The following is a 23,596-nucleotide window of genomic DNA, read 5'->3' as shown; positions in this document are numbered from 1 at the left end:
ATTATCTGTGGGTTAGTTTCCCCATGCCCCCCTACCTTCAGTGCGTTTGTGTTATTCATTTGTAATACAGTTAGATTCATTTGTTTCTGTTTGTCTTCAATTTGGAGTCTCTCCCCATCCTTGTTGCCTCTACTTTGCCTATGCATTCACAACAAGTAAAAACGATTCTACCATTTCAAAAGTGAAAGCTCATTCATTGACCCATTCATCTTTCTGCTAACCCACTTATGAATAAGTATTATAAATGTTGACTAAAAGCTGAGGATCTAGAATTCTAACTCCCCTCCCCACCTGCTTTGACTTTCTGAGATACTGAACCACTCCAAGGAAGCTTCTAAACAATCAAAGACTCTACCTCCTCTGGGATACAGCCACAGTCACTTCTTTAGGAGCTTCCTATCAGATTCTGCTAGAGCTTCCTACACTCCCATTCTGACCTGTTGATCCAGTAGATGTGAGGCATATGTACTGATCTAGATGAAACTGCCTTTTACTATAGGATACAAACAGTAAGGTAGTAATAATATACGATCCCATCTAGTAAGGTGAAAGACTTCTTCAATTGATTCTAACAACCTTTATACTGCCCCTTTCCCCATGGCCGACTCCAAAGGAAAACCCATAGCCAATGAAACTCAAAGCCAAATTTGCTACTATCCCTCTCTGACCTTGTGGCCAGGTGCGGTGGCTCCTGCCTGTAATCCCAGCACTCTGGGAGGCCGAGGCGGGCGGATCACAAGGTCAGGAGATTGAGACCATCCTGGCTAACATGGTGAAACCTCATCTCTACTAAAAACACAAAAAATTAGCCAGGCGTGGTGGCAGGTGCCTGTAGTCCCAGCTACTCGGGAGGCTGAGGCAGGACAACAGCGTGAACCCAGGAGGCGGAGCTTGCAGTGAGCCGAGATCGCGCCACTGCACTCCAGCCTGGGCAACAGAGCAAGACTCCATCTCAAACAAAACAAACAAACAAAAAACAACAAAAAACATTTTCTAGAGAGAGCTAAGAATAAAAGTCTTCTACCATTCCATTTTTTTTGAGACAGAGTCACTCTGTCACCTGGGCTGGAGTGCAGTGGCATGATTTTGGGTCACTGCAACCTCTGCCTCTTGGGTTCAAGCGATTCTCATGCCTCAGCCTCCCGAGTAGCTGGGATTATAGGTGTGCATCACCATGCCTGGCTAAATTTCGAGTAGAGATGGGATTTCGCCGTGTTGGTCAGGCTGGTCTCGAACTCCTGACCTCAAGTGATCTACCCGCCTCAGCCTCCCAAAGTGTTGCGATTACAGGCATGAGCCACAGTAAAAGCCTTCTAACTATTTTCAAAGAGCATTTTGGTCACAAGAAAAGGAAATATCCTAGGGACCACAAATGTTTCAACAGGAGAAAAGGAAATGAAGCAGAAATAATTGACTTTTTTGCCTTTTTAGAAGTTAAAAACATAAGTTAGGAATATAAACTGTTTCTTAAAATTGATAGCCATGTCATTTCCATCAGAAACTAGGAAGTAAATACATACTTTAGAGAGATTCTGAGCTCTCAAATATTGGTCCAAGATTAAAATATATTTACAGTTTTTGAGTATTGTCAGCTTTCTCTGCCACAGGCATCATAAAACATTCGGTTATATTAGAAACAGAAACTAGGCAAGGTATATTCGAAAGTCTCCCCAGGAGTCTGTGAAAACAATTGTTACACTCAGTTGGAGCCTGAAATGACTCCATGAGATGCCACAGACAAACCCGCATCTGGGTAATCTATTACAGTGGAGAGCATAGGACTCACTGAGAGACAACAGTGTGAAGGTGAGTTAAAAATGAAACAGCAGAATTTTTCTACCATTTATTAATATATCACTATGTTATAAGTGAAAACTTGTGACACTCAAACATTTTTTTTTTTTTTTTTTTTTTTTTTGAGACGGAGTCTCGCGTTGTGTCACCCAGGCTGGAGTGCAGTGGCGCGATCTCGGCTCACTGCAAGCTCCGCCTCCCAGGTTCAGGCCATTCTCCTGCCTCAGCCTCCGAGTAGCTGGGACTACAGGCGCCCGCCACCACGCCCGGCTAGTTTTTTGTATTTTTAGTAGAGACGGGGTTTCACCATGTTAGCCAGGATGGTCTCGATCTCCTGACCTCGTGATCCGCCCGCCTCGGCCTCCCAAAGTGCTGGGATTACAGGCTTGAGCCACCGCGCCCGGCCGACACTCAAACATTTTTAAAATACCAAACTATGAGTGAAGATCACAGGAATGGGAAGCTGGTAGAGAACTGGGTCAGGTTCTCTGACGGTAAGTAATATAGGTTTGTCTACATAAATCATGCAATTCATAATTAGTACTGAACTTTTGGGGTCATCAAACCTAGTTCTCAGCCATGGTTAGTACTCCTCATTGCCCTTTCCCCCTACTCCTTAGGGGTATTTAGAAATGTACGAGGGTGGCCGGGCACGATGGCTCATGCCTGTAATCCCAGCACTTTGGGAGGCCAAGGCAGGCGAATCACGAGGTCAGGAAATCGAGACCATCCTAGCTAACACGGTGAAACCCCATCTCTACTAAAAATACAAAAAATTAGCTGGGTGTGGTGACGGGCGTCTATAGTCCCAGCTACTTGGGAGGCTGAGGCAGAAGAATGGCGTGAATCCGGGAGGTGGAGCTTGCAGTGAGCCGAGATCGTGCAACTGCACTCCAGCCTGGGTGACAGAGCGAGACAGACAAGAAAGAAAGAAAGAAAAGAAAGAGAGGGAAGAGAAGGAAGGAAGGAAGGAAGAGAAGGAAGGGAAGGAAGGAAGGGAAGAAAGGAAGGAAGGAAGGAAGGAAGGAAGGAAGGAAGGAAGGAAGGAAGGAAGGAAGGAAGGAAGGAAGGAAGGAAGGAAGGAAGGGAGGGAGGGAAGGAAGGAGAAAGAAAGAAAAGAAAGAAACAAAAGAAAAGAAAGAAAAGAAAGAAAGAAAAGAAAGAAAAAGAAAGAAAAGAAAGAGAAATGTGCAAAGGTATCTGAAGGCTGTTACATGACTGAATACCATACACGCATTCATTAGGCAGGAAGATAAAGTCCTAAAAGGAGCAGAATAGTCCCACACAATGTTAGAATTCTCATCCAAAATGCCAATAGGCTTCCCAACACAGATGAAAAAAGATTCAGAAAACTAAATTAATGTGCCTAAATTCCCAGCTAACTACCGGTAGAATCCATATCACAATCCAATTTTTAAATTCCCAATAGAGCATGTGTGTGTGAGGACATTACAGTTCTGCAAAGATTTTTATTTTATAAAGACGACATTGTTTTCAGATAATAACTGAGGCTGTTGTTCAGTTCGCATTGTGATGAAACTTAGGTAGATATGGATTCCAACAGAGAATGAACAAGTGAGGGAAAGAATCCGTCAGATGTAAACCGTATTTCATACTTTTCCTAAATAAGGGCATTGCTTGCAAAGACATCAGGACTGTTAATACAACAGCCTGTGCTGCTGGGTTATTGCCCAATGAGAAACTGTATCACACCAATTATGCCTCATTCTTTTTCTTAATCCAACTACCTCCCAGTGCTTGCCCTGGCTTTACCTTAGAATAATCTGATTTAATACTCCTTTTCCCCCTTGCCTAAATCAGTCATTTGAAAGCATGTTTCCCTTTCCATTGGTAAAACAGCTATATTGCACTTGGAGAAAGAGACCCCTTTCCCAAGGCTTCCTGTCGTATATGTGGCCATGGAGCCTTTAGAGGTGATGCTGGGCCATGAGTCTGGGTACAGGTTCCTCACTTGATTGCCTAATTGAACAGTCTTCCAGGAAGTGTTAGGTTACCACATATCTTGAAGCCAGTTTTGATTTTTAACCCCTTGAATTAAAAAAAAAATCTTCATAATTGTTTCTAAACCAGATGTTCCATAAAACGCAATAAAATTTTATCCTCTTTTGAAGGTTTTAGTTACAGAAAAGAATATGTTTCCATGTCTAGTCTAGAATGTTTCCACAGGTTTATCTTTATGTTTCCACAGATTTCAAGCCTGTGTAATTTCTCCTCTCATAATATCTATAACAAGCCAAGTGTTATAAAAGAATAATATTGGCCATGATAGAAAAGACTAATCTCATCCTCATTAACCAGAGGGATTTCCTAGTGACTAGGCCACTTCTTAAAATACAATTACATTTGGCTTCACTTTTATTCCTGTGAATAAACTGTGGCACTCCAACTCACACCCTCCCACCACTAAGCCAAATTCCTATGGTGAAAACAATACATTGTTTAAGGTATGAAGTATCTGTTCCAATAACAAAATGGGGAAAACCTCATGTCTGCTCCGGAAACCTAGAAGGATTAGAAAAGCAGCCAGAAGATGGTCTTAGTTAATCAATCCCCTTCTACAACTGGCAAAGGTATCAAGAAAACTAGTTGTCTAGGAGTACCATCAGCTATAGTTAATTATAGTCACAATTATAAAAGAGAATCCCAACTCAGGGTCACAATCAATTTTGTGTAACCTCGCCATGAACAAGAGGCTTACACTGTGAGAATCAGGGGTGTGGACTTCAGACTCTGACTTCCTAGATTCAGATACTACTTCACTATTGACCTTGGATATACTGTTTAACCTTTCTGTGTCTCAGTTTCCTCTGCTGTAAACTGGGGATGAATACAGTCCATATTTCATAGCATTCATTGTAAAGATTAAATGAGATCTTGTAAATGACCAGATTAATGCCTGACATTTGATAAACACTAATCCCTATGGCCCAGTGCTTATCAGCTATGGAGCTCCTCTTCCAAATATGAACCAATAGGGATTCTTCTCCTTTGGCCTTTTTGGAGAGGTTCTTCTATTACTTGGAAAGAGAAAAAGAGGAGATTCATACTCTGCTCTGAGACTGCCCCAACTGGGAGAAAGCAGCAGGACACCTGAGCTGCTATCCAGTCTGATGCTGTGTAGTTTCCTTTATTCCCCATGTTTCCCCCACAGGGAGCTGATGTGTGTCCTGCTTCTCCTGCCCCATGTCTGTTGGTTTACACAGTCTGAGTAGGTCTTAGGGGCCTGGCTGGTAATTGGAGAGACTGGATTCCCTTTGTAGGAGGAACTAGGCAGATATACTTCGAAGGTATCTAGAATCTCCATCTGACTTGACTATCCATCCCAGTTCAATTAATTTCTTTTCTACAACACACACTTACTTTTTGTGTTAGCCAACCATCCCCATGTACATAACCATGCCCTAGGAGAATCTGCTTTGTATAGGATGACTATAAAGTCATGACAGGGCCTTTGAAGAAGCTATAAACGTAATCTTTAACATGTCAAGAGAATCAGAGTCAAGCAGAGTTTATTTTCCAAAGGGTTGAGAGGGCATGATTGTTTGAACTTTTGCCACTATGTTCTCAAACCATTCTGAAAAGGATGATTGAAAGACCTGAGCCCTGACAATGATAGGAAGGGGCTGTTTCTAAGCCAAACACGGTCAGTTACCCATTAAAGCAATATTTTACCGTGACACTTTGCAATAGATATTATTACATGGAAAGAAACATAGGCCAGAGTGCAGATGGTACTCTCTTACTCAGGAATCCTGATGCTCACATTTTTACACCGAGGACTCTGAAGGTGAACAGAAGGTAAAGCAGCAGGTCAACTGCTCTGGTCGGCACAAAAACATCCCTTAGAATCCTTAATGCACAAACACCAAACATGGCTGGTGCTGCCAGCAGTCCCTTTCATTGCAGAGTCCTTACTGCCTCCTCCTCTCCTGTCTCACTGTTAGGACAATGAATAAACCCATTGGCATACGTTCTTTCCCCTTTGCATCAATGTCTTTTACTCCTGCTACCTGCTAAACGAAGGCACTCAAAAATGAAAGCTTCAAGGAAGCGGATCCTAGGCAATAGCTCTCAATTCAGTTAAATTTTCAACTCTGATAGAGGATTTGGGGAAAACCTAGAAACAAACTTTTAATGGTCCATATCGGCTTAATGTTGGCCCAAGACATTCCAGTCTGATGTCTGTCACTGTGAAGTGACACCAAAGAAACTTGAGAATTTTGATGGCCAACTTCACTGACTTAGGAAATCAATAGTGGGTCTGCCTCAACAAAGCACTTCCCTGTATTTCACTAAAGCCTTATAGGTGCCACATCAAAAATTTCAGAAATGTGGCATAGAAATCATGCCCTGTCAATGTGAACATGTAAATGATTTCCGGATTACGTGATTCATCTCTGTAAAGCTCAGATCATAGGCTTAAATCTGTGAATTTGGCACCAAAAAGAAAAAAAGAAAAAAGAAAACAACAATAAAACAGACAAAAGAAATCACAACCTTATTCTTTTTTTTTTTTTTTGAGACGGAGTCTCACGCTGTCGCCCAGGCTGGAGTGCAGTGGCGCGATCTCCGCTCACTGCAAGCTCCGTCTCCCGGGTTCATGCCATTCTCCTGCCTCAGCCTCCTGAGTAGCTGGGACTACAGGCGCCCGCCACCGCGCCCAGCTAGTTTTTTGTATTTTTAGTAGAGACGGGGTTTCACCGTAGTCTTGATCTCCTGACCTTGTGATCCGCCCGCCTCGGCCTCCCAAAGTGCTGGGATTACAGGCGTGAGCCACCGCGCCCGGCCCTCACAACCTTATTCTTAAAGAAGCCAGTCTATATTACTGAAACAGGCCAGTCTAGAAAATACACACCCAGTTACAGAGTGCAGCCAATGAAAAAGTAGGGGGGTTTATGTGCAAATTCATTATCAATTACAACTTTAAAAATAGCTTGTATCTCTTTTCCTAGTGACAGCAAATTGAGAGAATCACTTTCATTCATAAGGGCCACATATGTGCCTACACAGCTTCTGCCAGTACAAAACCCAGGATTAAACTGGGAAGGGATGGGTTTTGAAATACTTACTAATTTCGTATCCAATTAGTAGATGACGATATAGATCCTTTAAAGATAAAAGCGGTATTTTTTTTTTTTTTTTTTTTTTTAGTCAAAGGGTTACTGGTGTTGACAAGTGTGGTGTCAGCTCTTTAAAGAAAGGACTAATTATACATAATTGCACATTAATCTTCTAATTTATTGAAAAGAAGATCAACCTACTTTTGCATCTAATACATATTATGCACATATCAGGCAAAATGAGACAATGGATGCATGCATGTGTGAAAGTGCTTTATGCACTCAAAGATAAGCTGAATGATTAACACTGTGTAACATAAAAAGTCTCAGAGAATTATTTTAAAAAACAAGCGTGTCGGCTGGGCATGGTGGCTCACACCTGTAATGCCAGCACTTTGGGAGGGGCAGGTGCATCACTTGAGGTCAGGAGTTAGAGACCAGCCTGACAAACATGGTGAAACCCCATCTCTACTAAAAATACAAAACTTAGCCAGACGTGGTGCTGCATGCCTGTAATCCCAGCTACACAGGAGGCTGAGGCAGAAGAATTGCCTGAACCATGGAGGTAGAGGTTGCAGTGAGCCAAGATTGTGTCATTGCACTCCAGCCTGGGCAACAAGAAACTCTGTCGGGGGTGGGGTGGGGTGGGGTGGGGTTGTCTGTGTCTACATAGAAAAGCACATGAAAAGTAAGTCCCACTTGTGAGGTAGGCAGACTAAGAGAATGCATTTAATGTGCTCTTCTTTTAGCTTCACCTTAAGTGCTTGTTAGGTCATTTGAGGACCTATCTTAACTTTCTGTATATGTTTAAGGATCATTCTGCAAAGTTTACTTTGAGCTTTTATTAGTGGCTGGTGCAGAAGAAAAAAAAAGAGGTAGGAGGAGGAGAGAAAGCAGTACTGACATAAACAAACTCTACAATTGGGAAAAAAAAAAAAAAAACACAGTTGCCTAAACTTTCCAAAACCATTTTGAGAAGGTTTCTATTTAAAGATCAGACATAGACCACACTAGGCCTCCAAGTATATTTTCACAATCCTGTTTCTGCTCTCCATTATTTTAGTAATGAACCCCCCAGCCCCCAAGAGGATCCAGTGAAGCCTCCCACCCTGTGTGTGCCCAACCAAGTTTAGGTAACGTTAATGAAGTTAAACACCAAGAGCAAGTAGAAAACATGTGCATTTTCTTGTTTTCTTCCCCCTCCCCCAAAGATAATCACTATCTCGATCTAGTTACTAATTTTCAAACTGTACAACTTGACAATAACAAATTTTTAGAAAGAAAAAGCTGTATTACATTTAACAAATACAAATAATTTTATAAGTCAATGGTTTTATATCCTTAATTTCACTAAGGATAAAAATGAGCCATTTATACCAATATATTATTTACTGGTCCTCAACATCATTTACTAATACCATTTACTAAATTAATCAGTAGGGGTTGGGGGAGATGTCGCTGACGAATTTCATAAGAATACAGAAATAAGGAAAGCAGGTAAATTTGCTCCTTAACCCTATTGTTAAAACACCTCTAACACACACCATCAAATGGCTTACAAGCTCCTTCTAACCAAGAACTTGGGGCTGAAGGGACAAGTTAATTGAAAAGAATGTAAACAGTCAAGTCCAAACTTAGGAAGTTCACTGCAAAGTACTTCCTGTGCTGCACAGGGAGCCAAAACAAAGTGAGGCAAAACCTATCTCGCCTCTAAACAACTGAAATCAGTGTTCTTCCTCTAATGAATCCCTGCAATTAGATTACTAGTGATCTAACCAAACTGAGGCTGACTTTCTCCCTTTCTGCAAAAAGGCTTATCTATACAATAAACTCTAAGTCAGCTGGGAGGCCAAGGTGGCCGCATCATGAGGTCAGGAGTTGGAGACCAGCTGACCAACATGGTGAAACACTGTCGCTACTAAAAATACAAAAATTAGCAATGCGTGGTGGCGCGCGCCTGTAATCCCAGCTACTCAGGAGGCTGAGGCAGGAGAATTGCTTGAACGCTGGAGGCGGAGGTTGCAGTGAGCCAAGATTGCACCACTGCACTCCAGCCTGGGTAACAGAGCAAGGCTCCGTCTCAGGGAAAAAAAGAAAAACCCTGTAAGTCAGGAATCTCACTGGCTGCTAAAGAAACATCATAATCAAAGGATTTTGGGTCTTTGAAACAGAGATTCAGTTAGAATTTGAAATGGAGAAAGATGTGCACAATTAAGATAGAATAAAATGGAGATGAGGATGTGTTTGTTTGGCTTACAATATTTCATTGGCTTGAGAATATTAAGGATAACGTTGCAACTGTGTTTCCCTGATGAGCTCCAAGAAAGGAAGGATGAATAATTTTGCCATTGACTATAAGTCAATGTTTAGAAACACTCTGAATACACTGGAATTTGGGGTTCCACCAAAATTATTTTAAAAACCAGCATATGGAAAAAGAGACTTTAGCCGGGCATGGTGGCTCACGCCTGTAATCCCAGCACTGTAGGAGGCCTAGGCAGGCAGATCATGAGGTCAGGAGTTCAAGACCAGCCTGACCAACACGGTGAGACCTCATCTCTACTAAAAACTCAAAAATTAGCCGGGTGTGGCAGTGCGCTCCTGTAGTCCCAGCTACTCAGGAGGCTGAGGCAGATGAATAGCCTGAACCTGGGAGGCAGAGGTTGCAGTGAACTGAGATCACACCACTGCACTCCTGTCTGGGTGACAGAGCGAGACTCCGTCTCAGAAAAAAGAGAAGAGAAGAGAGAAGAGAGGAGACAGGAGAAGAGAGAAGAGAGAAAAGAGAAAAGCGAAAAGAAAAAGTAAAAGGAAAAGAGAAAAAGAAACTTTAGGAATAAAAAAGTCCTTTGTGAAGGTTGTCATTATCATTAATTATCAGCATTTTTACCATTATTGAATGCCAATGGCTTTAAAAATACCCATCTTGGTCAGGCGCAATGGCTCACAGCTGTAATCCCAACACTTTGCGAAGCTGAGCTGAGAGATCACTTGAGGCCAGGAGTTTGAGACCAGCCTGGGCAACACAGACACCACTTCTCCAAAACATAAAAAAATTAGCCAGGCCTGGTGGCATGTGGCTGTGGTCCTAGCTATTCGGGAGGCTGAGGTTGGAGGGGCACTTAAGGCTGGGAGGTTGAGGCTGTAGTGAGTCATGATCGCACCACTGCACTCCAGCCTGGGCAACAGGACAAGACCCCGTCTTAACAACAAAAAATCAAAAACCAATGAAAACATCCACCATCTCATTTAATTTGATCCTCTTACCCTTTGAGGTGGCCACGATCAACAGCATAGGAAGGAAAATCAAGGCTTGAAGAAGAGCCCCCAAATCAGTAAAGTGACAGGGCCTGGATATAAATCAGGTCAGCTGGATTCAGATACCCTCATGACTGGTTATCAAGAAGACATACTTCCATTGTTCTCCTCTTAGCTTCAATTAACAAATTTAGTGCCTTTTCACAGTACAAACTCACTAACACTTGATGTTATGCAGAAATACATAAAATCACCCTACCATCAAATACACACTATGTTTTTAATGTCAGTGTATTAAAATTTTTAAGAATAGTTTCAAGCGTGTTTTCAGAATTTGGTAAACACCTCTACAGATAAATCAAGCGGACAGGGTGAAATTTTGTTAAAATCAACATCTTCCTGCTAGAGTTACCTAGGGTCATCCCTAAGCCTAAAAGCCTTTCCTCCATTCATTTTGTCACTCATTTATAGAGCATTCTAAGATGTGTGAAGAGTCAGATTCTGTTTCACATCTGGTTGTTTGCCTTTTCCACAGAGGTGTATCTATGACCTGTAATCTTAAATAACCGTTTCTGCCTTATATTCAACGTTCTTTTATTTAGACATTATTACATCTGACTTCTAAATGAATACCTAAATTCTGTGACACATTATACAGAAATTACTTTGGATGGATTGTATTTTTATTTTCATTTTTGACAGTACACATAGAAATAATGCTTTTATAGTTCACGTTTTTGTTCCTTTGTTATAAAGTAATGTGATGTGAATTCCTTTTCCATCTAAACTTATTTTCATGTCCTATGTTTACAAATTTAACTCTTTAAGTACTCTGTGTATTTATTCATTCATTTACATATGACTGATGTCTTGTGTAAGGCAAATAAAGGAGAAAACAGATTTAAAAATTCAAAATATAAGAGAACTGTTGGTCGTAAGTTTATAGTAGAAATTTTCTACCCCACTGCTTTTCTGGGGAAATTATTTTGAACTTCTGATTAAAAACAATAATCCTAAAAATTAACTTGCTACACAATGGCCAGGAAAAAAAACCATATCCTTTTATGCAATGACCACGTTACTCAAAGCATCACTTAGTTTTTCAAAATGTTATCTACTGAAACTTAACACTAGATTTTTAGAAGTGAAATTTTAGTCTTGAAAATATACTTCATGGTGTATTTTTCTATAAATATTAGTTTTGTTAACAGATTTTATTATCTTTTAGATTCTAGATTAGTCTAATCATGTTCACTAAAATTTGGTTTTATTTATTTCTCCTAGTTTCATATTTATTATGTAATTTTTCACATTCTATAAACATTTACTCTATTTCTTCTCCCTCACTTATTTTACATATAAAAAATTTTGACTATTTGTAATTTTCATTAAAAATTTTTTAACGCATCCATGTAATTATTAAATGTCTATAAACAGCAAAAAAAAAAGGCTGCATTTAATTATAAAGAAAGAAAATACCTCATATTGTATATACTTGAAACAGTACAATAATTAACCAGTATCTATCAAAACACCTTATTCGATCTTTGAGATGGTTAAGTCCTACCTGGCTCCCCAAGGTTTTTTTTTTTTTTTTTTTTTTTTTTGAGACAGAGTCTACTCTGTCCCCCTGGCTGGCGTGCAGTGGCGCGATCTCGGCTCACTGCAAGCTCCGCCTCCCGGGTTCCTGCCATTCTCCTGCCTCAGCCTCCCAAGTAGCTGGGACTACAGGCGCCCGCCACCGCGCCTGGCTAATTTTTTGTATTTTTAGTAGAGACGGGGTTTCACCATGGTCTCGATCTCCTGACCTTGTGATCCGCCCGCCTCGGCCTCCCAAAGTGCTGGGATTACAGGCGTAAGCCACCGCGCCCAGCCAGGTTTTAAAATGTTTTAATGCATTCCAGTTACAGAGTAAGACCAAGGGTTCTAGCTCTGCGCAGCAGAAGTTCAAATCCTTATGGATTATCAGGAGCATTAAGCCAGTGTGTGAAAGGGAACTCTGAAGACCCTAGTCATTGTGATGATGTGATCATTCACTAAAAGTAAAAGAGAACAAAGACGACAGTGATTTAAGCTGCCAAAATGTGCTGCCCTGCAGAACCATCAGTAATGTCAAGACAGTCAAGACATTAAGACTTCTTGGTTCTAAAACTGGCTTGGCATCTTAGCAGCCAAAACAAGATCTAGCAAAAGACTCACTCTGCACTTCATGTTCCAAAAACACTAACTATATTTTCTATTTACATTTACAATAGAGGCAAATTAGATCCACAACACTTTCTGAAATGTCTGAAAAAACATGGAGAAAGGGTGAGGTCAAATGGGGTATCATTTTTAAAATGGCATGAGTTTTAAAATGATGTAAGTTTAAACAAATAGATCCTCAAAAAAGGCCTTAAGGAAAATTCTGAAAGCTATTTCACACAGTAATGTAATTATCTGATAAAGTGTTCTACCTAGAGAAGAGCTGGGTGAAGTTGAGATTTCCACATATACTTGTCATTGGAATATACACTGGTTTACGTGTGAGAACGTGTGGTTCTTCCTCCCTATTTCCCCAGGGAAAGGATGCTACTAACATTTCTGATTACTTTTCTTTCTTTAAACTTCCTTGAGATTCTTTTTTTTTGAGACAGAGTCTTGCTCCATCGCTCAGGCTGGAGTGCAATGGCACAATCTCAGCTCACTGCAAGCTCCATCTCCTGGGTTCAAGCGATTCTCCTGCCTCAGCCTCCCAAGGAGGTGGGATAACAGGCACCCACCACGGTGCCGAGCTAATTTTTTGGTTTTTTCTTTTTGTATTTTTAGTAACGTCGGGGTTTCACTACGTTGGCCAGCCTAGTAAAGAGTAGGAGCACTGGATACAGACCTGGGGTGAATCCTGTTTAATTAATTAATTAATTTAATTAATTAATTTTTTTTTTTGAGATGGAGTCTCGCTCTGTCACCCAGACTGGAATGCAGTGGTGCGATCTTGGCTCACTGCAACCTCCGCCTCCCAGATTCAAGTGATTCTCGTGCCTCAGCCTCCGGAGTAGCTGGAATTACAGGCTACCACCATGCCTGGCTAAATTTTGTATTTTCAGTAGAGACAGGGTTTCACCATGTTGGACCAGGCTGGTCTGGAATGCCTGACCTCAGGTGATCCGCCCACCTCGGCCTCCCAAAGTACTGGGATTATAGTCATGAGCCACTGTGCCTGGCAAGGTTCTTTCACTAGTGTTTTATTTTCTAGTTTCCTAAGTAAATGCTTCATAAATTCAAATAATCAACTTACTCTTCTTCAGGAAAAAATTGAAGACTACTTAAATAAATGCATCTTCATTTGTTTTTAACTTTTAACTTACGTGCTATTATAATCATAGGGAGGTTTTATAACATCCAAAACTTGCAGGGCCACCATGAAGAGAACAGAGCCAGAACAAAGAAAATCTGAGCAGATTCTAGAACTAAATAATCACTCAGTGGGCACTTGTTAACTAGTGCTTTCTTTCTGAATTGTACATGGGTTAGGAGTCACTTTTGGTGGTATGCCTTTCATGGTGAGTCAATTTCAAATTTCTTTGCGGGGAGTTCACTGGATACGGCTGTTTGTCAAGCTCCAAAGTGCATGCACATAGCTGAGAAAAACAACAAAAGGGCCCAATGGCCCCACATCACAGCAGCTTTATACTGGCACAAGCCTAGTTCCCAACCCTGTGACGTCAAATGGCTGCCTTAAAAGTCTGCAAGTCAAGAGTTAAGCAGTTATAAACAGATTTAACAGATAAACACTAGATCAGGCCCATGATCTCATCTGGCAATCCTGCATATTTCCCATCTAAAAGTCCCAGCTGGGATCTTACTAATTGGGCCTCTTTAACCCACTTTCAGCAATATGCTAAATGAAACTTAAGGAGAAAATTTCAAAACTGATAAGAAACATATTGATATAGTGTCTAGTGGGGGGCAGCGGAGTTGAGCTAGGCCATCTGGACGCTTATATTTGTAAAAAGTTTTGTTTGGTGGAAATAATTCACCTAACTCACAAGCTGTACAAATATTAAGATCAAAAGTCCTAACTTGCACAGGCTGTCAGGAAAACCTGTAACACAGGAAACAGAGACTGTCTAACCAAGCTGAAATGTTTGTGTAGCCAGTGCAGGTCTTGACTGCTCTGGTATCCCCTCCATACTTAACGGTCTGTCCCAGTACTTCTGGCCAAGAAAATATATTCATGGTATAGGTTTACTCACAGAGCATTTGCAAATGCTTTTGCTTGTTTTCCCTTTACCATTTCGAAGTAAATAATACCTCCACCTCACAAATGAGAAACCTGGTATAGAACTAATGAATTAATTATATCTAATTATAAAGAACCTTGGTAGCTGGAAAGCTCAAACTATTTAATATAACAAATTATGTACGAGATGGTAATCACTGTGATATTTATAAATAACTGTAGTGTTTATTTGAATGCCAGGAATTTATGGAAATGAAAAAAGGGCTAAGTTTTCCTGATGATATCAGCTGTTTTTTCAACATCTGACACTATCAAGTCTTTTCTCAGCACATTTTCTTACAAATTATTAAAGTTTTCTAAAATTCTCTCTTAACTGCAAATACTATTGAATCAAATTTTTTCAACAGTCAAGAAATAATTTAATATTTTATATATTTTTAGTTTAGATACAATTTTTCCATTTATTATTAAGGTTTCTTTGCAATGGAAGTCTGAGTGGCAGCCATTTTACCTCTTTTAAACAAAACTGCTTTTCAACTCTTTATTCCAAAATCTATTTAGACCTTGACAAAATACCTTTCCTTCAAGTTCTGTCTCATTAAAAGAGTAATACAAGGGTTGAGTTTTTCCCGTTTCTGTTATTTATTAATAAGTAAAACAAACGCAGTTCCATTACTTAGAACTGTCACAGAAATGTTACTTGTCCCTGCTAAAAGAAACATTTTAAGTCATGTGAAATTCCTACAGAAATCAAATCTACTATTAAAATCAGTGAAAAAGCATTTAGCAAGTATCCACGATTGCTTCATATCTACTAGAATGGTTATAATTTTAAAAACAGAAACAAGTTTTGAATGCAAAATGGTGCAACCACTATGGAAAACAATTACAAACCAAAGTAAATAAAAAGCTAACATAATGATCACCACATGACCCAGAAATTCTACTCCTAGGTATACCCAAAGGAATTTTAACAGATTCAGATACTTACACATCAATGTTCACTGTGGCCTCATTCGCAATAGTCAAAAGGTGGAAACAATCTAAGCATCCATCAACAAATGAATGGATAAACAAAATGTACATATCCATATAATACAATTTTATTCAGCTATAAAAAGGAATTCGATTCTGGTAAATGCCACAGCATGGATAAATCTCAAAAATGTTATGCTAAGAAGAAGAGCCAGAAGCAAAAAGAAAAATATTTCATTATTTAGAATAGGCAAATTCACAGAGAAAGCAAGCAGATTAGAGATTACCAGGGGCTGGGGAAAAGGGAGAATGGGGAGGTATTTACTGCATGAGGGCTATAGAGTTTCTGCTTGGGTTGATGAAAAAGTTTGAAAATAGTGGTAATGATTGCACAACATGGTGAACGTAAATAATGCCAAGAAAGCGTACATTTAAAAGTCATTAAAATAGCAACATTTTTAATGTATTTTACCGTAATTTAAAAAAATAAGGTAATATACCAAAAGCCATTATATTTTTAAAATGGGTAAATCATATGCAAATTACATCTCAAGAGCTATCTGGAAGAAAAACAACACTGAACTTGGAGGTTCACTGATAATTAGAGATCACTTAGATTAATGAGTACAGTTTGAGAGTAAAGCTAATTACTACACTAGCCTAAGCAATTTTGGTTAGGAAGGCAATTTGTAGTGATGTACACAGACTTCTCTAGTTCTCACGTGACTTAATTCAGTCTAAGATAAAACCTAGCCCAATAACAACTATCCAAAATCAGGAAAGGAAGGATAACAAATGAATGGCACATATACTAAAGAGTTCACAACTTTTTAAAGTAATGGCCCATTTCCAGACACCAGTAAGACAAGACAACGCCAAAACAGGTCATTACAGAGATCTCTACATTAGCAGAGATCATGCGTAAGCCTGAATTGAAGGTTAACTACAAATCATTCTTATTTATAAAAACAAGATTCCTACTAGAGAATAATGACAATTTGAAGTCCTCACAGTTGCTGGGAATAGCCAGATGGTTTACTCCCACATCTGTTGGGGATCTTCACCTTTTAAACATTTCCACAAGTCAGAATTTCTCCTACATCTAGCTAACTCCCTATAGTAGTGCATCTGATTTACCTTCCAAAATTATAAACAAGTCCTAGAAATAATTTGATACTTAAGATTTTCAGTGCCCCCTTCCTTTAGCTTGGAAATTCAAAACAGGTACAGAAATTACAAACTGAGTTAAAGACAAAGAATAGGTCAGATATTGTGCTGCCAGTTTAAAGAATGGATGGGGCTTTTAATGATGTGGATTAATGAGACCAAAGATAACCCGAAAAGAAGTCTGGGTTTGAGTTATTCTTTGCCTAACGTGGGACTTTTTGCTATAGAAACAAAACGTGCTGTATTTAACTTTAGAAGGTTTGAGTAGTTCCCTGATAAAGAGTTCAGTTACAACTTAATTCAATCTGAGCATGTTTTTTCATACAATTATCAAAATGGCTGAAGCCCAGTCCAAAAATGGAAGAAAATAGATTTTAAAAATCAGTCATTTTGAGAAAAGACTAATCATTAATACTAACAACTGAACCAGACAGCAATCAAGACAGAAACAACAAAAAGAGAAAGTAAACATGGAGAAGTGGTTCGTAACACTAAACTATTCTACACAGGGAAACTTACTGGATTCAGGCATATGTTTCTCAATAGTGGAATAAAACAAAACATTACAACATTGAATTCTCTCTCCAAAGGAAAATAAGAAAATGTTGTTAAGAGAACCCTGGACAGATGACATGAAAGGAGAAAACTTTTAATGGCTACAAGCATCATATGTTTTTAACTCGTCAATTAGAAAAGATGACCCTGAAAAGAGCCTAATATGTTGGGTCACAAAGAATATACCTATTGGGCTTCATGATTAAATACATGACCTTGAATGGGTCTGCTCCATGGTCACACACTGAACTTTACAGTGGACATTTGTCCTGGACATTGTGAATTAAACAGTCTTTAACTGCCACAAGGAAAAATGCAGCAACATCCCATGTACAAAGCAAGCAAAAAGATGTACAAAATGGACAAGGCTTAGATGCAGGAAGTTTACTTTTAGTTGCCTCCTAGTTGGAGCTCTAAACCTACACATGATAAGTGAATCATCCATCCCCTCCAAGTCTGTTTCCCTAACTATAACATCAGGAAGATTCCTAACACCTCTACTACTCTACATAGAAAAGTTCAAAATGTCAAGAGATCAGCCAGGAGCTCAGTAAATGCCTTACACTCTTACATAAGTCAGCTCTGGGCAGCAGTGGGATCATTATTCCACAGGTAAATATGGATTTTCCCTTAGGCCCACAGAACAGGACAGAATTAGACCTGTTTTATTTGGGGTTCTTCCCAAGTTATTAACACACAAGTAGCAAAGAGTATTAATGATTAAAGGAGAAGACACAGCTGAAGAAAGCCGTACTGCCAGTGAAAAAAAAAGAATGGAGAGCCTAGTGCAAGAATCACCTAAAACCAGACCTCAGGACCAGACAACAGTGATCTGTGGCCAGCTGGCACAGGGGCAAACAGGGTTAAACACCTCTGTCATTATATTACAGTAGGTTCATTACCTGCTATTTGTAATGATAACCTTTGAGCACCAAGAAAAATTGAAATTATGTTCACTGTATTCAGTAGGGCGAGGAAACACAGTTTTTTGACTATTATCATTTAAACATTAAAAAAAAAAAAAAAAGCAAAAAAAACTTCAGGCTGGGTGTCGTGGCTCATGCTTGTAATCTCAACACCCTGGAAGGCCAAGGTGGGAGAATCTCTCTTAAGTCCAGGAGCTGGAGACCAGCCTGGGCAACACAGCAACACCCTGTCTGTCTTTATTCTTTAACAAACTAACAAACAAAACCCTTCGGTTATCTCTAAAAAACAAAAACGCAACCTACCGCCTAAGGGAATGTTGCCTTGTCAGATGAGAGGTCACTATAAAAGCCTATTGTTCAGAAAATGAGTCAGTGACATCTTTATACACATAAGAGAAATACAGTAAAGCAATGAGAGCCAAGTCTGAAGCTTCAACTGCTTGTTACTTCCTTTTTAAGAACAATGAAAAGAACATGGTGAAAACTTCATCTAACATAACTTAAAGGACCCAGAATATTTCTGCATTTAGAAGGTACCCACCTGGTTAAAATAAAACACTGCTAAATTGAAATTGTGGTTCTACTTTTAAGTTTAAAGTATCATTATACTGAGAAAATTCTGGTTTTATGTATTTAATGCAAAAATCATAAAACAACTGTTACATCAAAACATTCAATTATATACTGTGCTTCGGTGTATACTACTGGTGCTCAATAAATAATTGGTTTATATTTTGTTCTATGGGAGAGGAACAGAGTGAGTAGGCAGTTATTCTGACCAGGTCATTTATCCAAATCCAGAAAAATTCTGGACTCTGGAATTCCTGGAATCCTAAGATGTTCCTACATGCTTTATATGAAAAACCAACAACAATTAAGGTGTTTCTTCTCAGCGTGTACACATTTTTGTTCCAAAGTCTAAAAACCTTTCAAGGTTGTGTATCAATGACACCATTATATGAAGTATGAAGACTTTTCCTTGGACCTCTAAGTCATCACCTATACCATGTCTCTCCAACAGCACTCTGCATGGTCTACTCGAAGGAGCAGCTGCCAGGGGTACCTGCAGGTACCACAGCAACACAAAGGCCAGACACAAGTTCCCAGAAGCCTCCAAAATGGTACCTGTATTACAACCAGTCAAGTGGCTGCTTGCCTTCTAGGAAACACCCTAAACAGTGCTTCAATCAGCACTTGTTCACAGCCACTTAGGCCAACTGCCTAGAGCATGATGGAGCCAGCCTTCACTGAGACTCCTCGCCTGAGGATTCATCCTCAGCATCTGAAACTACATTCTGCTTCCTTTCACCTTCTCTAACTTAGTTCCCCTTAAGTTGTTTAGTTTTTCAACATATTAAGGAGGAAAAATATTCACCAAAACAATACTGGTAAAAGTCTCAAAACACACAGCAACAACAGCTACAAACCAAATACAGATATATTTACTCAATTACAAATGACTGTAATTTATTCTATTACAACACACATCTTTTGGGAAAGCCTTATATGTAAATTTTTAATCAACCAGAATAAAGACTATGAGCAGTTTTTCTTTTTTTTAAATGCTGCATATCTAAAAGGAAAGCCTCATGACATAAAAAAAAGCCAGGATTTCAATCTATTCTGAGCATAGTCATTTAGAGTATAATGATGAGCAAGCTAACATGTCAAATATCTCCTCTGGAAAAAACAAAGCAGCACTACACACCACCATGGGATGGGATGGGCTGGATTAAAATAAGACCCACATCATCAGATCTCAGATATTTTGAGCATTTCATTCAAAGCAATCAAAAAGCAGAGTGCTATTTAATAATCTGCACCTCTGATCACAATTCTTGGAAAAAGCTCTTTAGAGGGCTAATTAAATTGATGAATCCCTCCCTCTTAGATTGTGCAGTCATATTCTTTCCACTTGATTTCCCGTCCAAAGAGATTCCATTACTTCCCACCACCTCATATGGAAACCCCCTACAATTACATCATTAGTACTTACATTCAAAGCATTCTTTGCAGCTTCTGCTTCTGAGCGACTGTCAAAACTGACAAAACCTACAGGCTGGGGAAAAAAGAGAAATATGAAGAAAAAAAATCAGACGATGTCTATTTTTCTAGGTCAAGGGTGACGTCAAACTGAAGAGCTAAGATAAAGAAATGACCACAGGCAATGGGCAGAAATAAGAAAGCCAAGTCCCGAAGAATCAAGACTCAGTGGCTTAGCCAAATTTCTAACATGAATCAAAGGGATGGTGAGGGTAGTTCTTCAAGGGCACAGCTGGGGATTTAGAGAATCATAAAAAAATCTAGAAGTGGTTGAAAGGTGAACAGCAGTGAACAAGGGAATAGAGGAAAATCTGGGTTGGAGAGGCTCTACTTTCCTAAATCAAATTCACTGTACCTCAGTTTCTTCATCTTTTAAAATGGAAAGAGAACCGAATCACCTTTTGGTACACTGTAAGTGCAAGAATACAATGACACAATGATAAAACCCCTGAACTCTCACTGCATGACCAAAATTACAAAGTGAACATTCCTATCTCAAATCCTAAGGGATGCCTTAAAAAATCCTATGCTGGCTGGACAGGGTGGCTCACGCCTGTAATCCCAGTACTCTGGAAGGCTGAGGTGGGCAGATCACGAGGTCAAGAGATCAAGACCATCCTGGCCAACATGGTGAAACCCCGTCTCTATTACAAACACAAAAACTAGCTGGGTGTGGTGGTGTGCACCTGTAATCCTGGCTACTTGGGAGGCTGAGGCAGGAGAATTGTTTGAACCCGGGAGGCAGAGGTTGCAGTGAGCCGAGATCGCGCCACTGCACTCCAGCCTGGCAACAGAGCGAGACTCTGTCTCAAAAACAAAAAAACAACAACAAAAAATCACCTTCCTAATTAGGCTGTTCAGAGTAAATACAGAAAGGCCATAATCCCTTTGGACTCCCTATCTTTCAGTAGAGAAGGTTGCCTCCAAGATCATTCTTCTCATGAGCCAGAGAGATGAATAGTGATTGGAGAGGTGTGTATGCCAAGTGTTTAGCTTTAAAAACAAAAAAATTATACAGCTACAATCTCTAAGCTTGTATGAACTATCAGAATCACCGACTACCACTTCCATTTTGTACATTCTCTGCTTCATTCTGGACTCGGGACTCTGCCTTAGTTTAGGGGTTTGACAGACAGCATGATCCTTCACTATCTGATATTCACAGATTGTACACGTTTGTTTAACCTCATAAAAAGAAATGGGTAAGACTTGGGAATAAAAGTGAATTTAAATAATAAACCACTATTTTCACTGAACATACAAATCAATCTCAGTATACCACTGTGTTTATCTTTCTCTGGGACAGTCCCTGAAATTCCAGCTGATGATTATAGAATTATGAAGCATTTTCCTGTGCTAATTCCTAATACATCTCACTCTTTATTTTAAAGACAAGAAAACCCTCAAATTCTAACGGGAATAAAAAAAAAAAAAGAATGTCAAGCCCCAGTAACATTACTGAAGAAAGTAAAAAAGTGATCTTTTTATGCCAGTTTAAAATTCTTACCTGTTTAGATGTGAGCTTTATAAGAGAACCCTCATAGCCCTGAAAATAAAGAAAAACCAAGTTTAGCCAACAGTAACTGTAGTAATACCATCTTGTTCATGTAAAAGTAAGTTCTTTGTTGATTACCTAACTCCTCTTACAAATGTCTCCTAAGTTATCTGGGAAAGCAAATTACACACACGCATGTGCACGTGCACACACACACACACACACCTGTTTGCATTCTTGGGGCCTTTAAAAAAATATCAATCTATGGATTCATCTGTGTTTCTCTTCCTTCCATTTTTTTTTTTCATGAAATTACACAATGGTAGAAAAATGAGTGTCTCTGTTAATAGCAATCTTTTTGTTTTCTTGGTCTAGGTAAGAATAGGGATTTTACAGAACTAGGCAAGGAAAGAAGGTAAATTTAATACAACAGGAAGGTCAGAGCATGTATTGATTTGGTCATGTATCTGCTATAAAATAACAACAATAAAACATTAAGAATATAGTTGGGGCCTGGCACGGTGACTCACGCCTGTAATCCCAGCACTTTGGGAGGCCAAGGTGGGCAGATCATGAGGTCTGGAGATCCAGACCATCCTGGCTAACATGGTGAAACTCCATCTCCACTAAAAATACAAAAAATTATCCAGGCGTGGTGGCGGGCATCTGTAGTCCCAGCTACTCAAGAGGCTAAGGCAGGAGAATGGCGTGAACCTGGGAGGCGGAGCTTGCAGTGAGCCCATGGTGCCACTGCACTCCAGCCTGGGAGACAGAGCCAGACTCCGTCTCAAAAAAATATACCTGGTAAAACTCCCTGACCACATTTTCAAAACTGCCAGAAAAGGTTAAGCAGGCAATGATGTTGAATTTTGTTGAGTTATTTTGCTTACTTACTGAAGGAACCAGCTTTCATGTTGCTATTCTGATTGGGACATGCAAAAATAATCCCTTTGGATTTTTATTCCAGCTCATGCTCAAGAAAGACAGAAACACTCCCTCCCTTTCACTCCCTCTCTTCAACCCTCCCGGCTCCTCAAGATAAGCATAACAAAATGTGTTTATTTCTGAAAATAATCAATAGCTGGTGGCTTGCATTAATGGATGACACAGGGGAAAAACACACCACTTGACATGACTGACCACTACACACATCACTGCAGAGACAGATTTGCAGACTAGGGTCAGCCTCCAGGGACTTTAATTAAAAGAGGGTTGTCAGGAATGTACCAGGGTGCTGACTTTATCATCAGGGTTTCTGGGCAGGATGCTGAGATTGATTCATCCTTACATCTTCCCAGCAGAGAACTATGTTGCCAATTAGCTACTATAAACATTTCACCTCAAAGGCCTTGAGCTCTTATGGCCAGAGAGGTCATGATTCACAGCTCTGCCTCTTCCTTTCTTCAAGGTGTTCTATTCTGAAAAAATTGGAGGTTTAAACACCATGAAGGTCTCGAAGGCAAAGGACAAGTGGATATTTCACTCAAGTAAAACACCACTGGTAGGGATATACTGTGTTCTCAAGTCACAAACAGAAAAGCAGTATAACATAATAGTTCAGAACAGAGAGGACAGAGTCAGACTGCTTGGGTTTGAATCTTGGCTCTGCCATTTTTTATGTGTGTAAACTTGAGCACAATTTATTCAACTGCTCCAAGTTTCATTTTCCTCATTTGAAAAAATGAGATTCACCCATTTGAAAAGACTGTGACGACACTTTAATAATTCATGTAAGGGGCTTGCTGGTGAATGTCTTTCTCTCCCCAAAACATGACAGTATTTTATATACTAAGAAGATCAATTTGCTTTAAAAGTTTTCATTCTATAAAAAGGATAGAAAAATAGTCCCTTTTATAAAAGTACAACCCGGCAGAAGAAACTCAGGAAATTCTATAAAAGGTGGCACTCTCTTCACACCACCTTCTCTTCCTTTCTCACTTCCTCCCACCTGACCTGGCGCCTGACCTCTGTTCCCCTGGGCCATCATCATTATTGTTGCATTAAAGGGACGCTGTCAGATGGAGTTATGTCCATTATGACATGGTGCCCTCTTGGCACATAAGCTAGACTGTTTTATCTT

General features: G+C 39.7%; 1 protein-coding gene across 9 annotated transcripts in view; it reads right to left on the bottom strand.

The window, feature by feature from the left end:
- The window catches only part of RBPMS (RNA binding protein, mRNA processing factor), a 189,703-nt gene that overhangs the window by 74,993 nt on the left and 91,114 nt on the right, over positions 1-23,596 (bottom strand). For all 9 annotated transcript variants that reach the window (XM_017961912.2, XM_017961916.2, XM_017961915.2 and 6 more), the window contains 2 exons: positions 21,529-21,567; positions 19,975-20,037 (listed from right to left, as the gene is read on the bottom strand). In XM_017961912.2, coding sequence (XP_017817401.1) covers positions 19,975-20,037; positions 21,529-21,567 — 102 coding nt within the window. The remainder of the gene's footprint in view (positions 1-19,974; positions 20,038-21,528; positions 21,568-23,596) is intronic.

The sequence above is a fragment of the Papio anubis genome, chromosome 8, assembly GCF_008728515.1.
Source record: "Papio anubis isolate 15944 chromosome 8, Panubis1.0, whole genome shotgun sequence".
In the NCBI taxonomy this organism is placed as follows: domain Eukaryota; kingdom Metazoa; phylum Chordata; class Mammalia; order Primates; family Cercopithecidae; genus Papio; species Papio anubis.
This window is presented reverse-complemented; position numbering and strand designations above follow the sequence as displayed.